Below are 26,298 nucleotides of genomic sequence, written 5' to 3'. Positions count from 1 at the left end.
GCACCACCAGACGCCGCTCACTTGCAGAGCGCAAGTTTCTGGACGGCATATAAGTCTGAATTAAAGAGTTCAGGTACAGGGGAGCAGTGCCAGTGGTTGTTCTGTAGGCAAACGTCAGTGACTTGAATTTGATGTGAGCGGCAACCGGCAACCAGTGCAATTTCGTGAGGAGAGGAGTGACGTGTGCTCTCTTTGGCTCGTTGAAGACCACTCTAGCTGCAGCATTCTGGATCAGTTGCAGAGGTTTGACAGTGCAAGCTGGGAGACCAGCCAGGAGAGCATTACAATAGTCCAATCTGGAAAGAACAAGCGCCTGAACAAGGAGTTGTGTAGCATGCTCTGATAGGAAGGGCCTGATCCTTCGGATGTTGTACAAGGCAAATCTGCATGACCGGGCAGTGCTAGCGATGTGGTCTGTGAAATTCAATTGGTCATCAATTACAACTCCAAGGTTCCTGGCTGATCTTGATGGAGTTATGGATGATTGACCATTATTGAAGACACGTGATGTTAACAAGCAGAATCACCAAAGGAGAAAATCACAATTTTAAGTGTATAATAAGAATAGTGTTTTCTTTAGTTGGGCTCACGACCCTTGACATTTTAATGTACCCTTATTGTAACACTTTGAGTGTTGTCTCAAATAAATTTCCACAAGAGTTAATTTAACACTGGAGTTTTTGCTGTGTATATATAAATGAAGTGTGATCATGACGCATCTGTCAATGCAACTCTTCTGGAAGTTGTGGTTTAACAAGCACAAACTTAGTAGCCTAATAAAAGCTTCATTAGTACACACACACACACACACACACACACACACAAACACGTGATCTTGGCCTGAATGTGGCCTCTTTATTTATATTTATTATACATTTATTTAACGTTCTGCAAAGTTTTAAATTCGAAAGTGCATGTTTACATACACACACAGCAATATTACACTGTGTGAAAGGGAATATAAAAAAAAACATAATTGGGGAACTTTAACTCTTTAACTCGCAGAAGTCAAAAACCACCTCAAGCTAGCGTGAAAACTTTGTGTGAAATAAGGGCTTTTTATTAGAAATTTGGCGTTTCCATCACTCGTTTCTGATGCGATACTTTAAAATGCGCATAAAAACTGTTCAGTAAAAGCACTTTGTTCAGTGTCAAATATAATACTTCTTTATGGACTTGTTTGGTTTCTGGATGCCACAGTTCAGCTCACTTTCTGATCCAGAGCTTCAGTTTTACACCAGAGATCTTTCTGATCGCTTCTTCAGCTTTATCATAGAGTCAGGACTAAACACTCAGTTGATGAGATCAGAGGAAGTGACCAATCAGAGGAGCTGGTGACGTTTAAAGGAAGAGCTGTAACTATATATAATGAAGAGGAAGACTGACAGAAACAGAAAATGTCTGATAAGTGTGATCTGTGTCTGCTGGGACTGATCATTCTCTCTTCACTTCTCACAGGTAAAGAAATCTGTATTTTCTCTAAACACATTTAGTGGAGTTAGTCTGGAAAGAGTTTATTTGAACATGCTCAGTTTATTCTTGCACACATTCACGTTGTGATCTCAGAGTTGTGTATTGATACTAGGGGGCATTTTTGTCATTTTCTCATTTCGATCATCAACAGGTCTCAAAAACGAGTACTCGAGTAATCAGGGGGGCGGGGCTTGTGCGGGGGGCGTGGCGTGTCCGTCATGAAAATGTTAGGAAATGGTACGTGTAAGACTGTTACGAAAATTAATGTTGACAAATAAAAATATGACATTAAACATGAAAACATAACCGTATGACTAGAAAAAATAACACTATGATGCATCAATGTTTTCGAAAAAGAAACATCTAAAAGGAAAAGCTGCTTGAGGTAAAGCTGAAGAGTAAATGATCTCTAGTAAACTGAAGCACGTTCTACGACAACCTATGAGATTAATAATCAGATATCCTAGATACAGAACATAAATGTAACATGACAACTTACATGATCAAAAGCAGGCGAATGCGCATGTGAACTAGTGGTTTGATAGGGAAATTTTAGATGCGCTATTCCCTTAACAGCGCTGATACACGAGCAACTACAGCACAGAGAATTTACAACATTATATCACAATCCTGTTCTCATTATAATGCTGAATATCTTGTGTATATTGGCGCTGCACATCTTGCACTTAATTTTATTTTGCGTGATAGAAAGTGATTACAGTCACTGCGCGTTTTCAAAGCCATAACTAGAAACAACCATCTTGCATCTTGCAATGGAGCCGAGACTGAAGAGTGAATGTACGGTCGTTTTTTTGCTAGCTGGTTATTAAACTAAATTAAAGACGTCTTGTATTTGTGATTAATCAGATATAGACAACATAAAAGTAATCTTGCAACTTACATCTGCACAAAAGGACGCGAATGCGCACATGAACCGTGACTAGTCTGATGTGTAACGTGAGCGAGCTTCCTTTAACAGCGCTGAAAAACTAAAGCTCAAAGAATTTACAAAATTATATTACAGTCGTGTTCTCAGTATAATGTTATGTAATATAGATTGGCGCTGCACATCTTGCTCTTAACTGTATTTCATGATTAAAGTAATTCCTGGCATCACTGCAGTGCATTTTCAAATCCAGTTTCACTTTATTTCGCCGGTCTGGAAGGCGTGCTCTCTAACGGTAACCAATCAGACCTCAGGAACCGGCCCAAATGCCGCAATAACCAATCAGAAAAAAATAAGAATATTTTTTCGATCATTGTTTTCATGATCGATCGTCGCTGTCACGAACGAGTATCGAGTACTCGATCGCTCTTGCCCATCCATAATTGACACACACAGATCACACTGTATTATTCCTGATACTGGACATAGTGTCACTCAAACATCTGATGATGGAGAATTATCTTCATATTAAGAGTGTGTCAGTGATTTGAACATCTCTCTGATAAAGACTAATAGTTTATTCTGGAGAGTGTGTTGTTTGCTTTTAGTGAGGGGGAAAGGGCTGCCAACTCTCACGCATTCAGTGACGCAATTGACACGTTTAACACACTTTCACGCCACACATCCATTTTCTCACGCACAGAAACATCGCGAAGCAAAGAGGACACGGAGACTGACAGACAAGAGCAGGTTACTTATGATATAAAATAAGTATAATATTGACCAAATGAGTCAATATTGAATCAAATCACACTACAGTAAAATTGTCACTCAGACATTTCCGATTGTCTTGCATTCAATTTATGAATGTAACATCAACATTGAAAGCTCCTTAAAAGACATGCAGGAACATTTAAAGGGTTAGTTCACCCAAAAATGAAAACGCTGTCAGTAATTACTCTCCCTCATGTTGTTCAACCCCGTAAGACTTTCGTTCATCTTCAGAACACAAATGAAGATATTTTTGATGAAATCTGAGAGCTGGATCACTCCTCCATAGGCTGTTAGGTAATTGCCTCTGCCGGCACAGAAAAGTTAGTAATTATATAATAATAATACAATAATACTAATAATAATTTAATACATACAGTGCTATGCATAAGTTTAGACACCCATGCTAAAGTTGCCTAAAAAGAGGAATAAAAAAATAATCTTTTGGAAATTTATCTTAATGCCGTAATTTAAAAAATGAGGAAAACTCCAACCTTTAAGGACACCAATTTTCTTTGTGAATGAATAATGTATTGTAAATAAATAAATGTTATTCCTTAAAATACAGGGTGCATAAGTCAGGACACTCCTATGTTAAATTCCCATAGAGGCGGCAGATTTTTATTTTTAAAGGCCAGTTATTTCATGGATCCTGATACTATGCACCCTGATAAAGTTCCCTTGGCCTTTGGAATTAAAATAGCGGCACATCCTCACACACTCTTCACCAAACCTAGAGATTGGCATGGTTTTATTTCAGTTTGCCTAATAGCTGGTTTGGTTTGCATTGAGAGATGATCTTATGGAAAGTACCCCATGCCAATCTCTAGGTATGGTGAAGGGTGTGTGATGATGTGGGGCCATTTTAATTCCAATAATAATAATTTAATACATGAATTGGAAATGCTAAATCATCTTGATATTGATGCTTGTTTTGACAATATCTCCCTCTGGATACATGATATCGTCTAGGCGCATCCCGGCACGGGTGTTTATCGCGCTGGTCATATTTCACACGTATAGTGTGAGCAGTCGAGTCGCAGCTCGGCGTTTGGACCGTATAGTGTGAGCAGTCGAGTCGCAGCTCGGCGTTTGGACCGTATAGTGTGAGCAGTCGAGTCGCAGCTCGGCGTTTGGACCGTATAGTGTGAGCAGTCGAGTCGCAGCTCGGCGTTTGGACCGTATAGTGTGAGCAGTCGAGTCGCTGCTCGGCGTTTGGACCGTATAGTGTGAGCAGTCGAGTCGCAGCTCGGCGTTTGGACCGTATAGTGTGACCAGTCGAGTCGCAGCTCGGAGTTAGGACCGTATAGTGTGAGCAGTCGAGTCGCAGCTCGGCGTTCGGACCGTATAGTGTGAGCAGTCGAGTCGCAGCTCGGCGTTCGGACCGTATAGTGTGAGCAGTCGAGTCGCAGCTCGGCGTTAGGACCGTATAGTGTGAGCAGTCGAGTCGCAGCTCGGCGTTAGGACCGTATAGTGTGAGCAGTCGAGTCGCAGCTCGGCGTTCGGACCGTATAGTGTGAGCAGTCGAGTCGCAGCTCGGTGTTCGGACCGTATAGTGTGAGCAGTCGAGTCGCAGCTCGGCGTTCGGACCGTATAGTGTGAGCAGTCGAGTCGCAGCTCGGCGTTCGGACCGTATAGTGTGAGCCGTCGAGTCGCAGCTCGGTGTTCGGACCGTATAGTGTGAGCAGTCGAGTCGCAGCTCGGCGTTCGGACCGTATAGTGTGAGCCGTCGAGTCGCAGCTCGGTGTTCGGACCGTATAGTGTGAGCAGTCGAGTCGCAGCTCGGCGTTCGGACCGTATAGTGTGAGCCGTCGAGTCGCAGCTCGGCGTTCGGACCGTATAGTGTGAGCAGTCGAGTCGCAGCTCGGTGTTCGGACCGTATAGTGTGAGCAGTCGAGTCGCAGCTCGGCGTTCGGACCGTATAGTGTGAGCAGTCGAGTCGCAGCTCGGCGTTCGGACCGTATAGTGTGAGCCGTCGAGTCGCAGCTCGGTGTTCGGACCGTATAGTGTGAGCAGTCGAGTCGCAGCTCGGCGTTAGGACCGTATAGTGTGAGCAGTCGAGTCGCAGCTCGGCGTTAGGACCGTATAGTGTGAGCAGTCGAGTCGCAGCTCGGCGTTCGGACCGTATAGTGTGAGCAGTCGAGTCGCAGCTCGGTGTTCGGACCGTATAGTGTGAGCAGTCGAGTCGCAGCTCGGCGTTCGGACCGTATAGTGTGAGCAGTCGAGTCGCAGCTCGGCGTTCGGACCATATAGTGTGAGCAGTCGAGTCGCAGCTCGGCGTTCGGACCGTATAGTGTGAGCAGTCGAGTCGCAGCTCGGCGTTCGGACCGTATAGTGTGAGCAGTCGAGTCGCAGCTCGGCGTTCGGACCGTATAGTGTGAGCAGTCGAGTCGCAGCTCGGCGTTCGGACCGTATAGTGTGAGCAGTCGAGTCGCAGCTCGGCGTTTGGACCGTATAGTGTGAGCAGTCGAGTCGCAGCTCGGTGTTCGGACCGTATAGTGTGAGCAGTCGAGTAGCAGCTCGGTGTTCGGACCGTATAGTGTGAGCAGTCGAGTCGCAGCTCGGTGTTCGGACCGTATAGTGTGAGCCGTCGAGTCGCAGCTCGGCGTTTGGACCGTATAGTGTGAGCAGTCGAGTCGCAGCTCGGCGTTTGGACCGTATAGTGTGAGCAGTCGAGTCGCAGCTCGGTGTTTGGACCGTATAGTGTGAGCAGTCGAGTCGCAGCTCGGTGTTCGGACCGTATAGTGTGAGCAGTCGAGTCGCAGCTCGGTGTTCGGACCGTATAGTGTGAGCAGTCGAGTCGCAGCTCGGTGTTTGGACCGTATAGTGTGAGCAGTCGAGTCGCAACTCGGTGTTCGGACCGTATTATGTGAGCAGTCGAGTCGCAGCTCGGTGTTCGGACCGTATAGTGTGAGCAGTCGAGTCGCAGCTCGGTGTTCGGACCGTATAGTGTGAGCAGTCGAGTCGCAGCTCGGCGTTCGGACCGTATAGTGTGAGCAGTCGAGTCGCAGCTCGGCGTTCGGACCATATAGTGTGAGCAGTCGAGTCGCAGCTCGGCGTTCGGACCGTATAGTGTGAGCAGTCGAGTCGCAGCTCGGCGTTCGGACCGTATAGTGTGAGCAGTCGAGTCGCAGCTCGGCGTTCGGACCGTATAGTGTGAGCAGTCGAGTCGCAGCTCGGCGTTCGGAATGTATAGTGTGAGCAGTCGAGTCGCAGCTCGGCGTTAGGACCGTATAGTGTGAGCAGTCGAGTGGCAGCTCGGCGTTCGGACCGTATAGTGTGAGCAGTCGAGTCGCAGCTCGGCGTTCGGACCGTATAGTGTGAGCAGTCGAGTCGCAGCTCGGCGTTTGGACCGTATAGTGTGAGCAGTCGAGTCGCAGCTCGGCGTTTGGACTGTATAGTGTGAGCAGTCGAGTCGCAGCTCGGCGTTTGGACTGTATAGTGTGAGCAGTCGAGTCGCAGCTCGGCGTTTGGACCGTATAGTGTGAGCAGTCGAGTCGCAGCTCGGCGTTTGGACCGTATAGTGTGAGCAGTCGAGTCGCAGCTCGGTGTTCGGACCGTATAGTGTGAGCAGTCGAGTAGCAGCTCGGTGTTCGGACCGTATAGTGTGAGCAGTCGAGTCGCAGCTCGGTGTTCGGACCGTATAGTGTGAGCCGTCGAGTCGCAGCTCGGCGTTTGGACCGTATAGTGTGAGCAGTCGAGTCGCAGCTCGGCGTTTGGACCGTATAGTGTGAGCAGTCGAGTCGCAGCTCGGTGTTTGGACCATATAGTGTGAGCAGTCGAGTCGCAGCTCGGTGTTCGGACCGTATAGTGTGAGCAGTCGAGTCGCAGCTCGGTGTTCGGACCGTATAGTGTGAGCAGTCGAGTCGCAGCTCGGTGTTTGGACCGTATAGTGTGAGCAGTCGAGTCGCAACTCGGTGTTCGGACCGTATTATGTGAGCAGTCGAGTCGCAGCTCGGCGTTCGGACCGTATAGTGTGAGCAGTCGAGTCGCAGCTCGGTGTTCGGACCGTATAGTGTGAGCAGTCGAGTCGCAGCTCGGTGTTTGGACCGTATAGTGTGAGCAGTCGAGTCGCAGCTCGGCGTTCGGACCGTATAGTGTGAGCCGTCGAGTCGCAGCTCGGCGTTTGGACAGTATAGTGTGAGCAGTCGAGTCGCAGCTCGGTGTTCGGACCGTATAGTGTGAGCAGTCGAGTTGCAGCTCGGCGTTCGGACCGTATAGTGTGAGCAGTCGAGTCGCAGCTCGGCGTTTGGACCGTATAGTGTCAGCACATAAATTCTGAGCTTTGGCTTTACATCGCATGCGATCTACTCGTTCAGTGTGAGTCGGTACCTTGCTGAAATCGCACAGACATCGCACAGTGTATGCCCGCCTTAAGGCTACAATCAGGGGAGTTTGATCAGGGTTGGAGCTGAACTCTGCAGGACAGCGGCCCTCCAGGATCAACGTTCCCCACCCCTGGCTTACACCGTCACTTTCACGGAGCACAAAAATGGCCATGGTGGCCTGTCCAAGTTCTCTCTGTGCTTCATCTTTCTGGCCAATCTGAAAAACACACAAGCAAAACAAACAAAAACTATTCTTACGCAGAGAGCTAATCCATAATTCAACTGATCTTACCAAACAGAGACCAATTACTGACCGTTATCTTCTGACTGGACTACAATGTCTCAAAACTGTTGTCATTCAACATCTGTATCTTAAAGAAAGACAAACACAGCAATCACCAACTTTCATAAAGAACATTCAAATGCATGAATATGCTTTTGCACCAAAGAGCCAACATTTTTGTAAGTTTAATTATTTATAAATAATACATTCATTAAATAAATTGGTGTAATTTTAACATTTATCAAAACGTATTTTTAAAGGTGCAAAGATGTCTTACAGATTTCATAATGTAATTTGTGTAACGCATTATGTAATAGGTCATTGAGTGCATGTGTAACCGGTGGCTCGCGACACCAGTTATGCAATTGTCTGCGTTGTGTGTGTAGCTTTGTCAAGACAGACACGGGACAACCGGCGGCAGTTTTGCTGGATCTTTTATCTGATGTACAAACAAAACAAAATCAGCCTCTTAGTGAGAATCGCCCTCGGTTACTCTATAAAACAAATGTGATGTACACTTAGCACATGTGCTCTCATATCACATTTAGGCCCAGATGCAAAAATATAACTTAAACAAGATGAAATGACAAAAATAACCACAGAGATAGATCAAATAATATTATATAAATAAATTAGAGTGAAAATACAGACATAAAAGCAACAATTAAAATATAAAGATGAATTAAGATTAACCAGAGCCCAAAATAACTCACCTCTCCAGTGCATTACCAATGCCAAGAGGAAGAGGAGGGGACAGAACAGGAAATTATATTGACTCATGACGTCACATCAATTAAAGGGGAAAGGCACTCACTTCACTTATGCAGTCATCGGGTGTATGTAAATGAACAATTTTGTGAGAATTCTAATTAACAATACATATATTTAACAGTACACTTTCTATACATGTTACACATGCATGTCTAAACTTTTATGGCGTAATCAGAACCTACAGTGTGTTAAAACGTCAACAACGTATTTGATTAATCAAGTATTTACTATATACTTATTATTTTACGGTTAAACAGTTATTTTTGTTATAATTGTGATTTTATGATATTTAGATCTGAATCCAACTTGTGAAAAGATAAAGTTAGTCAAATAGCAACTAGCATATATTGGAGCTCTATAGCCATCTAGTGGTTAAAGTGATTTTTTTTTTTTTTTACTGCATTCTCCAAAAAATGGGCAAAAATCTTACATTAAACCGTGTAAAATTATCCATGTTATCCCCATGAATGAAAGTTAGAAATCTGGGTCTTTTATAAAGTGAATTGTACATAAAATGCTGTTTTTTTTTGTAAAAAGCCAATTAAAAAATATTTTTATTTATTTATTAGAAATTTAAAAGATATCATAAATCCTCCAAAAACTGCAGAAATGTTGAGTAAAAACATTAATAAACAGAGTGAAATTATATTTGTAAAAAAAAAAAAATGTATTCTGTTACAAAATGAAATGCTATTGTCTGGGGTCCAGGAGACCAAAGACCACGAGTGTCACTCCAAACGAAGACCATCAGAGGGTTGATCAGTTAACTGATCCTTACGTGATTATAAATGTACGGTAGTAACAAACTCAACATCTGAAGGATTGTGTGCCACAGATATATATATATATTTCTGATTATTTAATTATCGGACAGGCCTAATCTGAGCATGCGAGTCGTGACGGCCTGTCTGAGTTTTGTGGACAGCCGGAGGCGGCCGCCTCGTAATTCTCGATGCAGGAAAAACCCAAATAAATCATGTAATTAAAAGTCCACAAATGATCTATTACTAAAGTATTTATTAATGCTATGCATAGTTTACTCAGGCCTATAGCTACACTTTAACTATCCGATGACTCTGACCAGCCTTTAAAATAACACAAATATTCAACTAAACACATGCATTAATTCATTGAATTCTACTTTAATATCATACAAGTCTATATCAACAGAGATAAAACTTCACCAATACTGTGGACATTTCGTATCCGCAACGCGGTCTTCAAACAGCAAAACAAGATGGCGGCCAAACAGAAAATGATCGACCCAAACTCGATGATGTCAGTCGTCACGTGGTTTGAACGTGGACGTAAAATTGTAATTTGATTTAAAGCAATTAGTTTAAATTACACCCAAAAAACTTGGTTTTACTTCAAGACAACTAAACTCAACTACATTAGACCAATGACAAGGCAGAAAAGTGAATTTATTGAGTCAGGTCAAGTATAAAAGTTATTTAACATAATGACAAACCATATGCAGTTTTTTCAGCTTAACTCAACATGAACTATGAAAACTGAAAGCATGAACTAATCATGAACACTGAAGAGTTGTCCTGAACTACGACTGGAGTCATTATGGATTCACGCATGAATAACGGCAGCAAAACTACATGTTAGACATGTTTGATATTAATGCATTTATTACATTCATGGATAAACCAAATCAAACTCGCTTTAAAGATCTTAAAATGTCTTTTTCTGTTTTGTGTTGCTCTCTTTCCCTTCAAACTCACCCAAACAAACAAACAAATAAAAGATAAAGGTTATTTGTAGTTATTTTACTATTTATTTACATCATTAAACATTTATGGACTCATAAGGAAGCTCAAACACCTGTAAAGACACACAAGGCACGTTTACAATCAAATATGGCGCGCAAGCTAATCGAAGCATAAACCATCAAAACAATACAGTTCAGTTCTGTACATCACTACCTGGAAATATCCCAATATAAAACATGCAAACATGACTTTAATTATCAATTTGGTTTACCAAAGAAATCAATATATTAGATTAAAATGCCAGCATTACCGTATAGCAACACAACTAGCACCTATTCACACACCTAACACAACCACATCTACACATCGAGTGTTGAGCTCAGCTCAGTGATGTTGTGTGTCAGAGAACAGAAGTACAGGATCATCACGGCTGTGTCTGGATGGAGAACTACTGATCCCAGCAAACCTTCCCTGAGTTTTGCTCTTCCTTTGGGAAGAGAGTTTATTTTCTACGGTTGAAGAGGAGGATCAACTAATCCTGTGCCGTCCAGTAATGTTTATGACAAAGCTCAAATCAACAGTTCAAGATATGATGATATTACATTATTTACATTTGTCTCAAAGTCAGAGTATTTATTATTCCTTCTCAAAGAGGCGTTTGATTTGGTCTATCCATAAATCTGAATTAATGCATTAACTATCAAACACCGGAAAAAGATTGTATGATTTGAATCTTCTGCTTTCTATGCTGGTATGTTTTATGTTTTTTCATTTATTAATATCATAATGATCACTGAGATATACTGTGTTTCAGGAACCAGTGGGGTGAAGGATTATCATGAGTTCATCAGTTCTGGTGGAAATGTGCGTCTGTCCTGTAATAATGCTCTTCATGACTGCACATCAACTGCATGGATCTACTATGACAGTCATTCAGGGTCATTCAGACTGATTGCTGGAGGGATAAAGAAGAAAGACACAGAGAGACACGAGAGACTGAGTCTGGAGTCTGACTGCTCTCTGAACATCAAGAACGTCACAGAAGAAGATTATGGAGATTACACCTGCAGACAATATGTGAATGGACAGAAACAAGAACCTGATGCACGTGTTTATCTGCATGTTCTTCATGGTAAGTTTATGATTATGTGGTTTAAAAAGGGCAGATTCTTTATTAAACTCAGATGATAATTGAAGAGTGTGTGATTTGTGTCTTGTGTTCAGTTTCAGTGTCTTCGTCATCTTCATCATCATCATCATCATCATCTTCATCATCATCTTCATCCTCACAGACTGAGATCAGTCCAGGCCGCTCTGTGACTCTCTCCTGTCAGTTGTATTCTGTATTATCCTTACATTATTGTAATTTGGTCCGTTCTGATGGTCTTGAGATGTTGTGGGTGAATCAGGCTGGTGTTGATCTGAAGACAGACTCCAGATATCAGATATCATCATCATCATCAGATCAATATCACTGTATCATCATCACTCTGACTACAACACTCCTGAATGAAGATGACAACAGAGAGTGGAGATGTCGGCTTACTCTCAGAAAGCAAGTCAAGACCTCAGTCGGATACACTGTCAAGTATTCAGGTGAGAAAACACTCTTTTCTGACAGATTAGTGAAAACTTTCACAGACGGGCTCTACTCTTCCTGATGCCTTCATGGGTCATACATGAAATATTGCATAAATCTATTAAAGCCGAGTATGACCCATGGAGAAAGTCAGTTATAGGAATTATAAGGCTTAATAATGTCATTGATTCAGGAAAGCTGAAGGTTTATGGGAAGCAGCTCACTGTGTTTCACTCTCATATAAACCAGGAATAAATGATACAGGAACATCTCTCTTCTCAACTACTGCCACTGTAAGCTGTGATGATTGAACACAAAATGCATGTCATGTTATGATCAATATGAAAATATGATGTTAATGTCCTACAGGTGATGCGTCTGAACGTTCATCTTCTGCAGCTCCAGTCGCTTCAACACTGATTCACATGTTCATGCATTAACATATGATATACGTATTACTATTTCCATTTTGTTTTTACAGCAACAACACTGCCTCCAGTCACAAAGTCTAAGAAGATATCAGCTCCTACACAAGGTTCATGATCACATGATCAGTCTCACTAATTCCATGAATTCAGTATTGAAACCTCAAAGGAAATTATGTTCATGCATTAAAATATGATCTATTTTTATTTCTATTTTAATAGTTGTAACATCAACTACAGCAACAACACTGACTCCAGACACCACAGCAAACTCTCCGAATCCAGGTGTGTGTGAACATCATCCTCATTTGATCGACTCGTGGAGTCAGTATCTGATCACACATGATCACATGATCACTGTCACACACACATCAGTGTCTCGCTGCAGTGGTTTGCACTGGCTCTCACACACTGGTTTATCATCACAAATATGATCTACAAAAAAAGCTCTTTAGTCAGATTTGTCAGTGAGTCTATGACATTTGATACATACATATGACTTGTACTTTCTGTTGTCTAATGCAAAATAATGATAAATATTATACAGTCTCACGCCATCCCATGATAAATTAATAAAATCATAGTGAGGATTTATTTTTATAAAATAAAATTCCTTGACATTGTGTTCCTGCATTAAACTATGACATATTTTATATTTCCATCTTGTTTTTAATAGTTGTAACATCAACTGCAGCAACAACACTGACTCCAGACACCACAGCAAACTCTCCGGATCCAGGTGTGTGTGAACATCATCCTCATTTGATCGACTCGTGGAGTTTTCTAGAATCAGTTTCTGAATCCGCTCTGGAGTTGTTTGAACAGCTGATCACACATTTTGATCGTCATTAAATGTCAAAGATACGTCATTCTCATCCACACAGTCCTACACAACAGGGGTGTGACGAGACACTTATCTCACGGGACGGGGCGAGACACGAGAACGAGTCGAGACCAGATTTTTGCACAATATTTTATGGAAACACTCAATGACAAAAATTCATGAATGGAAAAAAAGTTTGCAGGTTCATTCTGAAATGTTTTAACTAATAATCTTGGATTGAAAGCCTGTAAAAGTTTTCATCACAAACTCTACCGACTGGCTTTTGTCCTGTATGATTTAACATGAGTCTCTTCAGACCTTCCTGTACATTTATGAGCTTCCAGAACTTCTGATTGAGGCTGTGTGTGACCTCCAAACTGAACTTTACACAAGTTGAACATAGAAATAAAAACAGTATAAATAGCACAAATAAATAACAGCTTTTTCTTATTAACCCCTTATATTGGCAACGGCCATTACATATTTAAAACAGTAATATTAAACCTAAACTAATCTTGACAAACTATATATCATTTGAAAGCTTACAATCTCTAGTTTACATATTTGGTGACTGATTTTCAGAATAAATTACAGAGAAGCCGTAATTTATCAATTAGCAACAAGATTATTTCCATACTCTTAAGGCGTGTTCAGACCTTTATTTTGAAATAGTGATGAACATGAAAAATCATGACAGAATGGTAGAAACCTCAGTTTGTTTTCAAGAGTCCAAAAGATAGCATTTATTCAATTCTTTTTAAAAAAAAAGGTCTGAAAATTTTTTAAATATAAAGAAAGAAATAATATATTCACCATTTGTGATGTGGCAGCGAGCTATAATGCACATACGTGATCTTCTTGTGTTTCTTACAGGTTGAATTCATTTAAAAATCTGCCAAACTTCCAATACTACTTCTGAATAGGGTGTCTACTACATAAATTGTATGAAAATTGTAAAAATAATGGTTCAGTTCACTCAAACAACATATGGAAATGGAGGCGCCCTTATATGGGCAGTAATGTCAACTAGTGGAAAAGTTTGGTACTGCGCCCAAACTAAATCTCACTGAAAGCTTATTTTTTGAGATATCAACCTAAAATTTTAAACACAACTTGTTCAGATTTTTTGCTTTGATTTTTTAGCAGTTTTAGAGTCCTCCAGGTTTTGAAAATATATATTTTATATAAAATATGAATAATTAAATGTTTAACATTGTAAATTTTCATAAACTCAAACTTCTATAACTTTTTCTCTGTTTAACTTTCTTGATTTATTTCACTTCTACTAAAATCTGCCAAATGTATTCTTTAAAAAGACCAATCTTACATCTATAGATTCCAACGTATTCTTGAATTACAACCATTTAAGTTCAGAATGTGCATTTTCATGTATTAAAAAAAGGGGGTGCTGCTTAAGGGGTTAAGTCTTAAATTACGTTCAAAAAATAAGTGCAAGTGCAACCATAAACAAAGTTCTGTAGTCCACAGACTCTCTATAATCGTTGTGAAATTGCTGTAATGGCAGTTATAGGGTTAATGCAGTGAGTTCGGGAAAGGCCGGGTAGAGAGAAACGAATTAAATTAGCGAGCGAGCGAGGCTGGTGCGTTTGTATTCAGATGTTTAGTGTTTCGACCTCCGATTAAAAGTTCAGGACTGGAGTTCAACCTCCCTTGTCTTTCGTTATCAGTGAACTGGGATTGCTACTGCAGTCTGCCGACTCGTGCTGGAGGAGCAGAGCAGACGTTTACAATAGTTTACAATGGTTTTTATTCTTAGAAAAACAGCTGAACGACCTCAGAGGCAGTGACGCGGTGGGCACCGTAATGTAATGTGAATGTAGCGGTGACATATTATATGCTAATTCCACCTTCACGCTCCGTCATGGCGATATCACGAGAGTTTTCACTCGACGAGAGATCTCGTCACATTTTAGTCTTGCGAGATCTCGTCACACACGAGATCTCGTCACACCGTCCGCTACTAGTGAACACACGAGGTACAGTCTGTTAGTGTGCAGATGCTTTCAGCACATATAAACAATCTGTTTGTGTCGTTGCTGTATTTTAGTGGAAGCTTTAAGATAATAAACACTTGCTGAACTATGAAGTGACAACAGTATCTCAGAGGACCATCACTGTAATAATCTCTGACTGAAACTTACTGAACTTTATATAAAATCATCATCACAAGTATCAATTTATTTTTGGTCAATGGTGATAGTCATTCGCCTCCTGACAGCTTGAGACTGAAGTAAGAAGATAATGATGACAGACTCGTGCACATATTCCTCATTTCTGTGATGTGAAGCTCGAGTATTATGTGATGCTGATGTTGTGTATATGTGGGCGTGGCATTATGTGTTGAACTGAACTAACAGACGTGATCCACAGATCCAGGAGAAACTGAAGTCAGTGTGAATGCTGGATTATTATACAGAGGTACGACACGTTCATTTATACTGACAGCTTTATAACATTAAACTATCAGTCAGTCTGTAAATGCTTCATCAATAACTGTTGATATTTGAAGACCCTTGACTTCATCATGTCCAGTTTCTCTTCTTCCTCTCATGTTTCCTGCAGTGATCGTGACTATTGTTGAGATCGCAGTGTTTGCTGCTCCTACTGTGATTCTTCTTCAGATCATCTGTGCAAGAAGAGCTGGTGAGTTTGAGCATCACACAATCTGATCATTCACACTCATCTGATCATCTGCAGTCATGATAAAACACACACGAGAGGACATGCTTTTATTTTGAGTTATACGAGAGGACATGCTTTTATTTTGAATTATACGAGAGGACAGTCAATGCTTTTATTTTGAGTTATACGAGAGGACAGTCAATGCTTTTATTTTGAGTAATACGAGAGGACAGTCAATGCTTTTATTTTGAGTTATTCGAGAGGACAGTCAATGCTTTTATTTTGAGTTATACGAGAGGACAGTCAATGCTTTTATTTTGAGTTATACGAGAGGACAGTCAATGCTTTTATTTTGAGTTATACGAGAGGACAGTCAATGCTTTTATTTTGAGTTATTCGAGAGGACAGTCAATGCTTTTATTTTGAGTTATACGAGAGGACAGTCAATGCTTTTATTTTGAGTTATACGAGAGGACAGTCAATGCTTTTATTTTGAGTTATACGAGAGGACAGTCAATGCTTTTATTTTGAATTATACGAGAGGACAGTCAATGCTTTTTTATTTTGAGTTATACGAGAGGACAGTCAATGCTTTTATTTTGAGTTATACGAGAGGACAGTCAATGCTTTTATTTTGAGTTATACGAGAGGACAGTCAATGCTTTTATTTTGAATTATACGAGAGGACAGTCAATGCTTTTTTATTTTGAGTTATACGAGAGGACAGTCAATGCTTTTATTTTGAGTTATACGAGAGGACAGTCAATGCTTTTTTATTTTGAGTTATACGAGAGGACAGTCAATGCTTTTATTTTGAGTTATACGAGAGGACAGTCAATGCTTTTATTTTGAGTTATACGAGAGGACAGTCAATGCTTTTATTTTGAATTATACGAGAGGACAGTCAATGCTTTTTTATTTTGAGTTATACGAGAGGACAGTCAATGCTTTTATTTTGAGTTATACGAGAGGACAGTCAATGCTTTTATTTTGAATTATACGAGAGGACAGTCAATGCTTTTATTTTGAATTATACGCGAGGACCGTCAATGCTTTTATTTTGAGTTATACGAGAGGACAGTCAATGCTTTTATTTTGAATTATACGAGAGGACAGTCAATGCTTTTATTTTGAGTTATTCGAGAGGACAGTCAATGCTTTTATTTTGAGTTATACGAGAGGTCAGTCAATGCTTTTATTTTGAATTATACGCGAGGACCGTCAATGCTTTTATTTTGAGTTATACGAGAGGACAGTCAATGCTTTTATTTTGAGTTATACGAGAGGACAGTCAATGCTTTTATTTTAAAGGTTATACGAGAGGACAGTCAATGCTTTTATTTTGAGTTATACGAGAGGACAGTCAATGCTTTTATTTTGAATTATACGAGAGGACAGTCAATGCTTTTATTTTGAGTTATACGAGAGGACAGTCAATGCTTTTATTTTGAATTATACGAGAGGACAGTCAATGCTTTTATTTTGAATTATACGAGAGGACAGTCAATGCTTTTATTTTGAGTTATACGAGAGGACAGTCAATGCTTTTATTTTGAGTTATACGAGAGGACAGTCAATGCTTTTATTTTGAATTATACGAGAAGACAGTCAATGCTTTTATTTTGAATTATACGAGAGGACAGTCAATGCTTTTATTTTGAATTATACGAGAGGACAGTCAATGCTTTTATTTTGAATTATACGAGAGGACAGTCAATGCTTTTATTTTGAATTATACGAGAGGACAGTCAATGCTTTTATTTTGAATTATACGAGAGGACAGTCAATGCTTTTATTTTGAGTTATACGAGAGGACAGTCAATGCTTTTATTTTGAGTTATACGAGAGGACAGTCAATGCTTTTATTTTGAATTATACGAGAGGACAGTCAATGCTTTTATTTTGCAGGGAGGAAGGACTCGAGACCCCCAGAGGAAATAGAGATGCCGACAATATTACAATAAAATACTGGTGAGTTTTGAGCAAATCTGCAAAAATATGTTAAATAGCAAAAATCGTACAGATGATTGTTTATTGTTTTATTTTCTTCTTCTCAGAAAACAAAGAAAAAACTCTGATCATCCTGAAGAAATAGTGACATCATCAAGTTTAGATTATTATTAAAAACTTTTTTCTTTTTTTTACAAATAAAAGGCCAGATTAATTTTCATTTAAATCCCAGTCAACACGTTGATCTCACAGTGATCTCTCCATATGATCAGAATGTGAGTCACAGTGAGCTAAAAGTGTAACTCACACTCACTGTGTGCTGATATTATGGCCACAATATGAGCTCAGCCCAGATAGAAATGTTATTGGACATGAACTTCATCGTTTAGACGTCAAATTTTGGTTGAAAATTAAAAGTGGGTTGATATCTAAACATTTGATGTCAGACTCCAACTTCATTAAACAACTCCACAAACATCATTACCAGCTTCACTTATTACTAACCAGATTGAGTTTATTTCTATGGGGTTAGAATTGTATTCAAATAAATAGATTAATATTCACAAATGAATGTAAAGAGTTTCACAAACAATTATAAAATTCACAAATAAATAAAATGAGATTTGCAAATAATAAAATATTTACAATTGTTTTATTTTACAAACACAACTCTGCCTGGCATTTATTTGTGAACCGCTTTCTGTGCATTTGTAAATCGCTGCACGCATCTGTGGATTTTGAAACACTTCTAGCGTCGACGTCAGGACAAATCCACAAATAAGTGGACTCCACCCACCGTTTCCTCAAGCCAATCAGATAACGGCCACATTGAGCTGGCCAATCGTAGCACGTTCTCACTACAACCAATCACATTTACATTTATGCATTTGGCAGACGCTTTTATCCAAAGCGACTTACATTGCATTATCCTATACATTTATACATAGGTATGTGCAATCCCCTGGGATCCAACCCACAACCTTGCGTTGTTAACATGATGCTCTTACTGGCGATCTTGCTCTGAAATAACTTTGCTCCTTCATCAGTCGTCTCAAATAAGAAGTGTAGCCTACGCGTAAGGCCTATAAAATTGCTACAGCAAAACATTTTTTAAAATTGTGATTTTGTTAGAATTAGACGATTAGACTGTGTATCAAGCCAAGCCACAATTTTTATGAGCCTTGGAAAAAGACAGAGAAACCCCGCTTTACATCTCGGTTATGGGAACAACGCGTTATGGAAGCGTCACGTTATTCAAGATATATCAGAAAAGCATCAATAAGTAGCGGACTAATGAATAACTGGGTTCAAGCTCGTGATAAATACATGAGTTTGTGTAACAGGTGAAATTACTGTCACACAACAGCCAGCAGCAGTTCCCACTTCTTCAGTCAAGGAGAATATATGTTGCATATGATCAGATCTAACAATCTATAGAGCTTTATATAGAGAATTTGAAATATGTTATACCTGTATTACGATTCCAGTTGTTTGTAGAGAAGATATTTGTAGAGAAGATATTTGTAGAGAAGATATAGGAGAGTTATTTTTAAGCGTGTGACAGGTTGTTGCATTGCAAGAGATATCATGCATTTAAAAGTGAAATATGGCCGGCAGACAAGCGATGCATTTATTGATCGGTTAAAACACTTGATCACACAAATAATATTTCATATGAATCAGACTTAATAGTTGTTTATGGTAAAAGTAATCTAAAGTCGGCTAAATGCATAGATGTATTTTTCAGCATTGCAAGATATTTATTTGCAGAACCCAACAGTGCACGCTGATGCTGAGGCTCGTCCTGTTACACCGCGGGTGGTCATCTGGGTCATATGTGGTATTCTACATGACATTTATTTATGTCCTATAGCTATTTGTCACTGCGATTGTGCTTTAAAAGGCAAAATCTTATGTTCTATCTACACTGGGCAAAGCGAATGTGCAAATGTCCAGTGTAGACAGTATCATATGAATTTTCAAGGAGCCAGCACCAGTCAATATAAGTACGATTATGCAGACAGTTCATATCTGAAGATAAGAAAACTGACGTCACGTGGGGAAAACTGTTAACATTTCAAACACGCTAGTTTTATCCACACAAACAGTTCAGCTCAATTTAAACCAAGTGCCCAAAGATTATTAATGCTCCTTTCAAGAGTGCAATAATCAGTTCCCGCCCAGAGTGTAAAGCCAAACGTGATTTTAGAACGTGCTACGATTGGCCAGCTCAATGTGGCCGTTATCTGATTGGCTTGAGGAAACGGTGGGTGGAGTCCACTTATTACTTACTTAAAAACAGAAACTTTAAAGTCATTGTTCTCAGTTTCACACTCTAGTGGGGACGTGCAGCGATTTACAAATGCACAGAAAGCGGTTCACAAATAAATGCCAGGCAGAGTTGTGTTTGTAAAATAATAAAACATTTGTAAATATATTTTTATTTGCAAATCTCATTTTATTTATTTGTGAATTTTATACATTTTTGTGAAACTTGTGAACTATTTGTGAATATTAATCTATTTATTTGGAATAATGCAACAATTTTAACCCCATATATTTCTGTCATGTGTGTGGAAAAGTTCTTATTGAGATTAACAGAGGTTTAGATGTTGATGATTTATTGACATTAATCGTTTGGTTTGGTGTCACCATTATGGTGATCAGTGTTTGCTTTAGTTGCGCAGTTTGACTCTTGATGTTTTAATGTTAGTTTTTCTCCGGCTGCTGGAACTGTGTGTTATGGCAAGAACAGTGAGAGATCATGTGATCAGATGATGTCATCTTCTTGATGATGAGGATAACGATATAATCATCTGTAGTTCTCTGATCAGCTGATCTCTTCTAGACTGTCATGTGTGTTATTAATTTCATATAATTGATTATAATCATGTTTCTACAGTATGACATCCAAAAGTGTTTTAATAAAATAAACTGTATAATTGTGTGTAATGTTTTCTAAAGCTACCGTATATGTTCAGTTCTAGCATAGGTGTCTTCTGCACTGGCCTCGTCTGGTCTGTCAAATGTGTTCATTATGTATATGGTGTACAAGGCGTGCAGTTTTACTTTTTGCATCCTTTTCCTTCATGTGAAAAAATCTAAAAACAAATGAGCTTTAATGCAGTGCACATATACACTGCCCTACAAGGGCAAAACGCTGTAACATCATGTTTGGTCAAAAATGAGTTAGTGTCATTTTTGTGGTATTTGAGACCTCCTTTATCATGTGAATAAATATCGTGAGTCAATTTGATTGTTTAAACGAGAAAATAAAGGGCTATGACAACCGTAACTTCCAAACCCATACGAGAAACCACAGCAGAACAGTTGTTACGGCTCTTTGCCTTTGTTCCAGCGCTGACGTTGAGTTACGGTGTTCTGACTTTGTTTAGCCTGGCATCAAGAGAGATGTTACGGTGCCGCTGTGATGTTACTGTACTGTGGCTTTGTCATACTGTCAAAGTTTGCCGCTCTTTAATTGTCACCAAACCACGTAACATACACACGACACATCTTTGAAATAAAGTGTAGACTGCCGAGTGCTTGTTTATATTATTACTCTATGATAGCGCAATGGCCCATTACTCTCGTGGAAAAATGTTGGTGGAGATGGCCTTGAAACGCAGACATCAAGACAAAAAAATTATTATAAACATGATACATTTTCGATTGCATCTGCTTAATTCAGCTAGCGTGCGAGAGCAACACACCACCACTTTGCTGGCCAAACAAACTGCTCCAAGTATGCACTCAGAAACAAAGCAAGGTGAACAAGCCATATGGTATGCAAGCTTGTCATGAATGTTGTTATTTTCATTCAGGGCGATGGTTCAGATCAGATCTGTCAATGTCAGTGACAGCCCGGAGCTAGCTAAATTTAATCCGTGTCACGTAAATTAGCGCTAACGTTGACGCTACTCGCCTCACATCAGAGACCGAAAATCAATTATTAAATACACAGGCATCCTACCTTTCCATGTAATCCGATATAATCCATGGAAGATCCATAATCCATAGCAATGCAGGTCATCTGCTGTATCCACAACAATCCATATGTGTTTGAGCCATATTTCCTTCTTGCAGGTGTTCATGTCAGATCTTACACAAATCCATAAGCTAGTTATCGCTAACGTCCGTACAAAGTAGGCTAAGCTAAATGGTAAAAGTAATTCCAACTTTTTTTCGGTTGACTCTGTCTATATTATCTCAGAATTAAAAAGCAGTAATCAAAGTCAAATTCGTTGACTGTGCATCTTGAGCAGTTGTGGCCCTTAACCCTTTAACTGTCACCACCCCTCCCCTCCCTTTTTCACATAGACATGAAAATCACTATGCAAACTTAAATGTTTGTAATTCAAGAATGCTTTGTAATAGACCTATGGACAAGTTGTGTTCCACAGTTTGATATCTCAAAAAATTAGCTTTCAGTGAGATTTTATTTGGGCGCAGTAACAAACTTTTTCACTAGATGGACAGCCAAGCTTCCTTACTGACCATATAAGGGCGCCTCCATTTTCATATATGCTTGATCTGAACCAAGTATTTCCATAATTTTCATACAATTTATGAAGTAGACATCCTATTCAGAAGTAGTATGGGTGCTTTGGCAGTATTTGATTTGAATTCAACCTCTAATAAACGCATAAATGGATCCATAATATTTTTGTTTATATATATACAAAAAAAAATCTGACTTTTTTTTATTATAAAATTGAATTGGTGTTATTTTCTTAACTCTTGGTATGAAAACAAAGCTTTCTACCAATCTTTCATGATTTTTCATGTTTATTGCTATTTCAAAATAAAGGCCTAAGCCTAATGAATATGACATTTTCTTGTTGCAAATTGATAAATTACTGCTCCTCTGTAATTTATTTTAAAAACATCCACCAAAATATGAAAACTAGAGATTGCCTGTGAACATGGAGGATGAGGAATGAGCAGTCTCTAATCTCTAATGTCTTGTCTAATGTTTAATTAATTATTACTCTATATCTTGCATTTAAATAAATATACCTTTGTATTCAATTATAATTAAATTATCTTTATTGTGAAAATATTTATTGTATTTATTCATACTGTACATACTGTACTGCAAAGTAACTTATCTGTCATACTGTTTAACTGTGTTAGTGTTGCCGCTATCCTGATCATTATAGCACTAAATAGGAACAACCAAAGGTCTTCTATATCATTTAAAACACATACCATGATCACTAGACCTTGGTTAGGTGTTCTTATAATGGATGTAAGTATGGGGGACAGCAAGCAAATATTGATTATATGTCAGTTACTGCCTTTTGCCTTTGCACGACTCCTTATTTTTGGCACATGATACAAAGGCAGAGTACAGTAACTGCCAAACAAGGGTCAAAGGTCAATTTTGAGCTCAAGATTTTTTGCATACAAATATTTTTTCATTATAGCAACTAGTTGTAAAATTTTGGGAGTCCTACCTATAATACTTTTGTCTGGAAAAAACAGAAACTTTAAAGTCATTTTTCTCAGTTTCACACTCTAGCGAGTTAAGGTCTTTTGCCTTTGCAGGAGTACAGACAGCCGACACAATCCTCTAAGCAGAATGTCTCTAATTGTCCATAAGGCCAAAATAAAAGCTAATCTGATCTTCTGGATTTGCACAATCTGTTAAGCTTGTGTCTCTCATGCATAAAACATATTTCGTCCAGACAACATTTTCGTGGAGTTGTGAAATGTGGAGCTTTTAGGGTTTGGAGCTGTTATCAGTCCGACTGGCAGGAGTGTGTAGTGGTTGTGGCAGAACTATCGCATATCACGATCACGTGCAATCAAAACTTTTCATCTCGCAAGCAAAGGTTTTAGCCAGGGATGGGTAAACTGGGTCCTGGAGGGCCACAGCTCTGCAGAGTTTAGCTCAAGCCGGATACACTCTCCTGCCTGTGTCTGTCTAGTAGTCCTGAAGACATTGATTTGCTGCTTCAGGAGTGTTTGATGAGGGTCCCAGATACCATCCAAACAATGTTCAATGTTAATGTGTCAATGTTAACTGCATTAAATCAGCATCACTTTTGCACTCGCAATTAATAATAATAATAATTAATAATAATATATTAATAATAATAATAATTTGTACATTTATATAGCGCATTTCTGGGTACTCAAAGCGCTTTACATAGAAGGGGGGAATCTCCTCAACCCCCACCAATGTGCAGCTCCACCTGGATGATGCGACGGCAGCCATATTGCGCCAGAACGCCCGCCACACACCAGCTTACTGGTGGAGAGGAGACAGAGATGAAGCCAATCAGTATATGGGGATGATTAGGAGGCCATGATGGACAGAGGCCAAGGGGAAAATTTGGCCAGGATGCCAGGGTTACACCCCTACTCTTTTTCGAAGGACATCCTGGGATTTTTAATGACCAGAGAGAGTCAGGACCTCGGTTTACCATCTCATCTGAAGGACTGTGCTCTTTGACAGTATAGTGTCCCCGTCCCTACACTGGGGCGTTAGGACCCACACAGACTACAGGGTGAGCGCTGTAGCACCATTGCCAGGTGTTGATCGATAAAGCATACATGTTTCTATTTTGTTGACCTATTGCATGACTAAGAGGTTTCTTGACATTTTGCTAAAACTTAGACAAACACAGACTTTGACTTAATGCATTCCAAAGTGTCTTATTCCCCTTTTACAACACATTAACGTTTGCTGAAAGGCTTTTAGCTGATTCTGTGCTTAGATAAGAGAAGACATCCTGGGGTTCTTTAATTAAATTTATCGTGGGTGAGGACGTACACACCGCATCTGTTTTCTGTCTCAGGGACCTCCGCAGTGAAAGTCTCATTCATGTCTTTGTTCTAAAGCCACACCAGACAGATGTTTTACACCCTTGTAGGTTAACAGGTCAACTGCGTATCTCGCACGTTCCACACACACACACGCTGGGGGCGGATCACAGACACATACACGCACAGAATTCTAATAGTGAGAAAAACGTTGTTTTGTGAGAATGCAACATTCTGTTTGAAACGGCGATTAACAAGCATGCAGAATCTGACGTAGAATGCGCGTTTGCCGGATTAAAACAACCAATAGAAACGCATAATACCTAAAAATCATTATAGTTCGCTTTAACATTACCTACAAAATAGCAAATTTGGTATGGTTGCAACGCATAAAATTAGACGAATTCGAATCTGTTTTGAGAAACAAATTATTATGCATTATTAAACATTTACCGATGTGTAGGAGAAGGTCAGAATAAACTCTGAACTCTCACCACGCGCTGAATAAGGCGTGCCATACAGACAAAGGAAATCTTGGTGCCAACAGGGTCCCACTCGTGATTGGCTCCCAGACTCAGAATGGGCGTGCTCCGGTTTCATTCATATTTTGGAGACGAGCCAAAGAAGCTCAGTTACCTTTTTCTCTAGTTCCGTTTCGTTCTATCTTCTTCACTTCCGCTCTTCAATTCTAGTTTTCCACTCTAGTCTCCAGACTTTAGTCTAACGGCTAGGTTCGCTAACTCATAGCTTTAACTTAGCTTCAGAGAGCTTTGCTCTCCGTTTACTTTCCGTTTCTACGACTAAGTCTTTATTTTTATACAAGTTTAAAGTTACTTCCTTGATCCAGCGTTTTAACGAACGAAAGCTTAGCGCCTCCACCCTGCGTCAAACCAACCACGGACGCACGCAACCCGGAAGCCCGCGAGGTTCCAAAAAGAAACAACACGAGTACCAGACGACTATCCACACGACAACACAGTAGGCTAAGTCTGATCTGATCTTTGAAACAAAGCTAGTTAAGGTTGTCTGAGCATCCTCTGGTCTCTTGATTATTGAAAGTTTTCCTTAAACTGTGTACTCTCTCTCATACCTCTCTCTCTCTCTCTCTCTCTCTCTCTCTCTCTCTCTCTCTCTCTCTCTCTCCATCTCTTTGGTTAATATCGTGTAATTATATATACACGCTACGTAATCGTTTTATACTCATTTGTTTTGTTTATGCATATTGTTATACTCTTGATCGTGTAACCTACGTACTTTTAAATTGTCTTTTATTAAACTTCATTGTAATCTTCGTCTGAAGTTGTGTTTTATGAATCCATAATCTGAAATCCCTGAAAATCCGATTTTCTATGCTACCTTTTAAAAACGCTCTACCACAATTTTAAACATTGCATAGTTTAAATATTCCCGATCTAATAATCTTGAAGGGTAAATTACCTCCATTAAATGGCCATGTGGACGTATTTTGCTTGACAAGAACTAAACGGATCGAAGTGTTGATGTAAATATTGTATGTATACGCATTAGTGGTTAAAGTGGTATTTCCAAGTACGACTGATTAAAATCATTCCCCTTCCCTGTATGAATTAGTATCACGAGTAAATCGGATACATATTCATATAGGTTCAAGGCGGTACAAGCCCATATTTAGAACCATTTTAGAGCGTATGCAAATAATGTTCATCAAAACCATGATTATTTAATTTCCCATTTGAGTGCTAATTTCCCCAATTTATACTCAAAGTCAGTATTGCTACATTTAATGGTGTATCACGCGGACAATTTTCAAATTTCAGTGTGGATTCATATGCATATTGTATTCAGATGTGATTTGTGAATATTAATAATTGTACAACCGTAAAGTTTTGCATTAA

General features: G+C 39.6%; 2 protein-coding genes across 2 annotated transcripts in view; one reads left to right on the top strand and one right to left on the bottom strand.

The window, feature by feature from the left end:
* The window catches only part of LOC307000690 (uncharacterized protein), a 441,581-nt gene that overhangs the window by 186,553 nt on the left and 228,730 nt on the right, over positions 1-26,298 (bottom strand). The gene's annotated exons all lie outside the window — the stretch shown is intronic.
* On the top strand, positions 1,361-17,674 carry LOC307000901 (uncharacterized protein). Its single transcript, XM_079616843.1, has 9 exons — positions 1,361-1,458; positions 11,048-11,365; positions 11,458-11,829; positions 12,294-12,347; positions 12,460-12,522; positions 12,914-12,976; positions 15,452-15,499; positions 15,644-15,724; positions 17,612-17,674. Exons 1-9 carry the CDS (start codon positions 1,398-1,400, stop codon positions 17,665-17,667), a joined length of 1,116 nt encoding a protein of 371 aa, XP_079472969.1. The 5' UTR covers positions 1,361-1,397; the 3' UTR covers positions 17,668-17,674.

This window comes from Phoxinus phoxinus (genome assembly GCF_949152265.1).
Source record: "Phoxinus phoxinus genome assembly, chromosome: 1".
Lineage (NCBI taxonomy): Eukaryota > Metazoa > Chordata > Actinopteri > Cypriniformes > Leuciscidae > Phoxinus > Phoxinus phoxinus.
The sequence above is the reverse complement of the archived record's forward strand: the minus strand, read 5'-3'. Positions and strand labels throughout refer to the sequence as shown.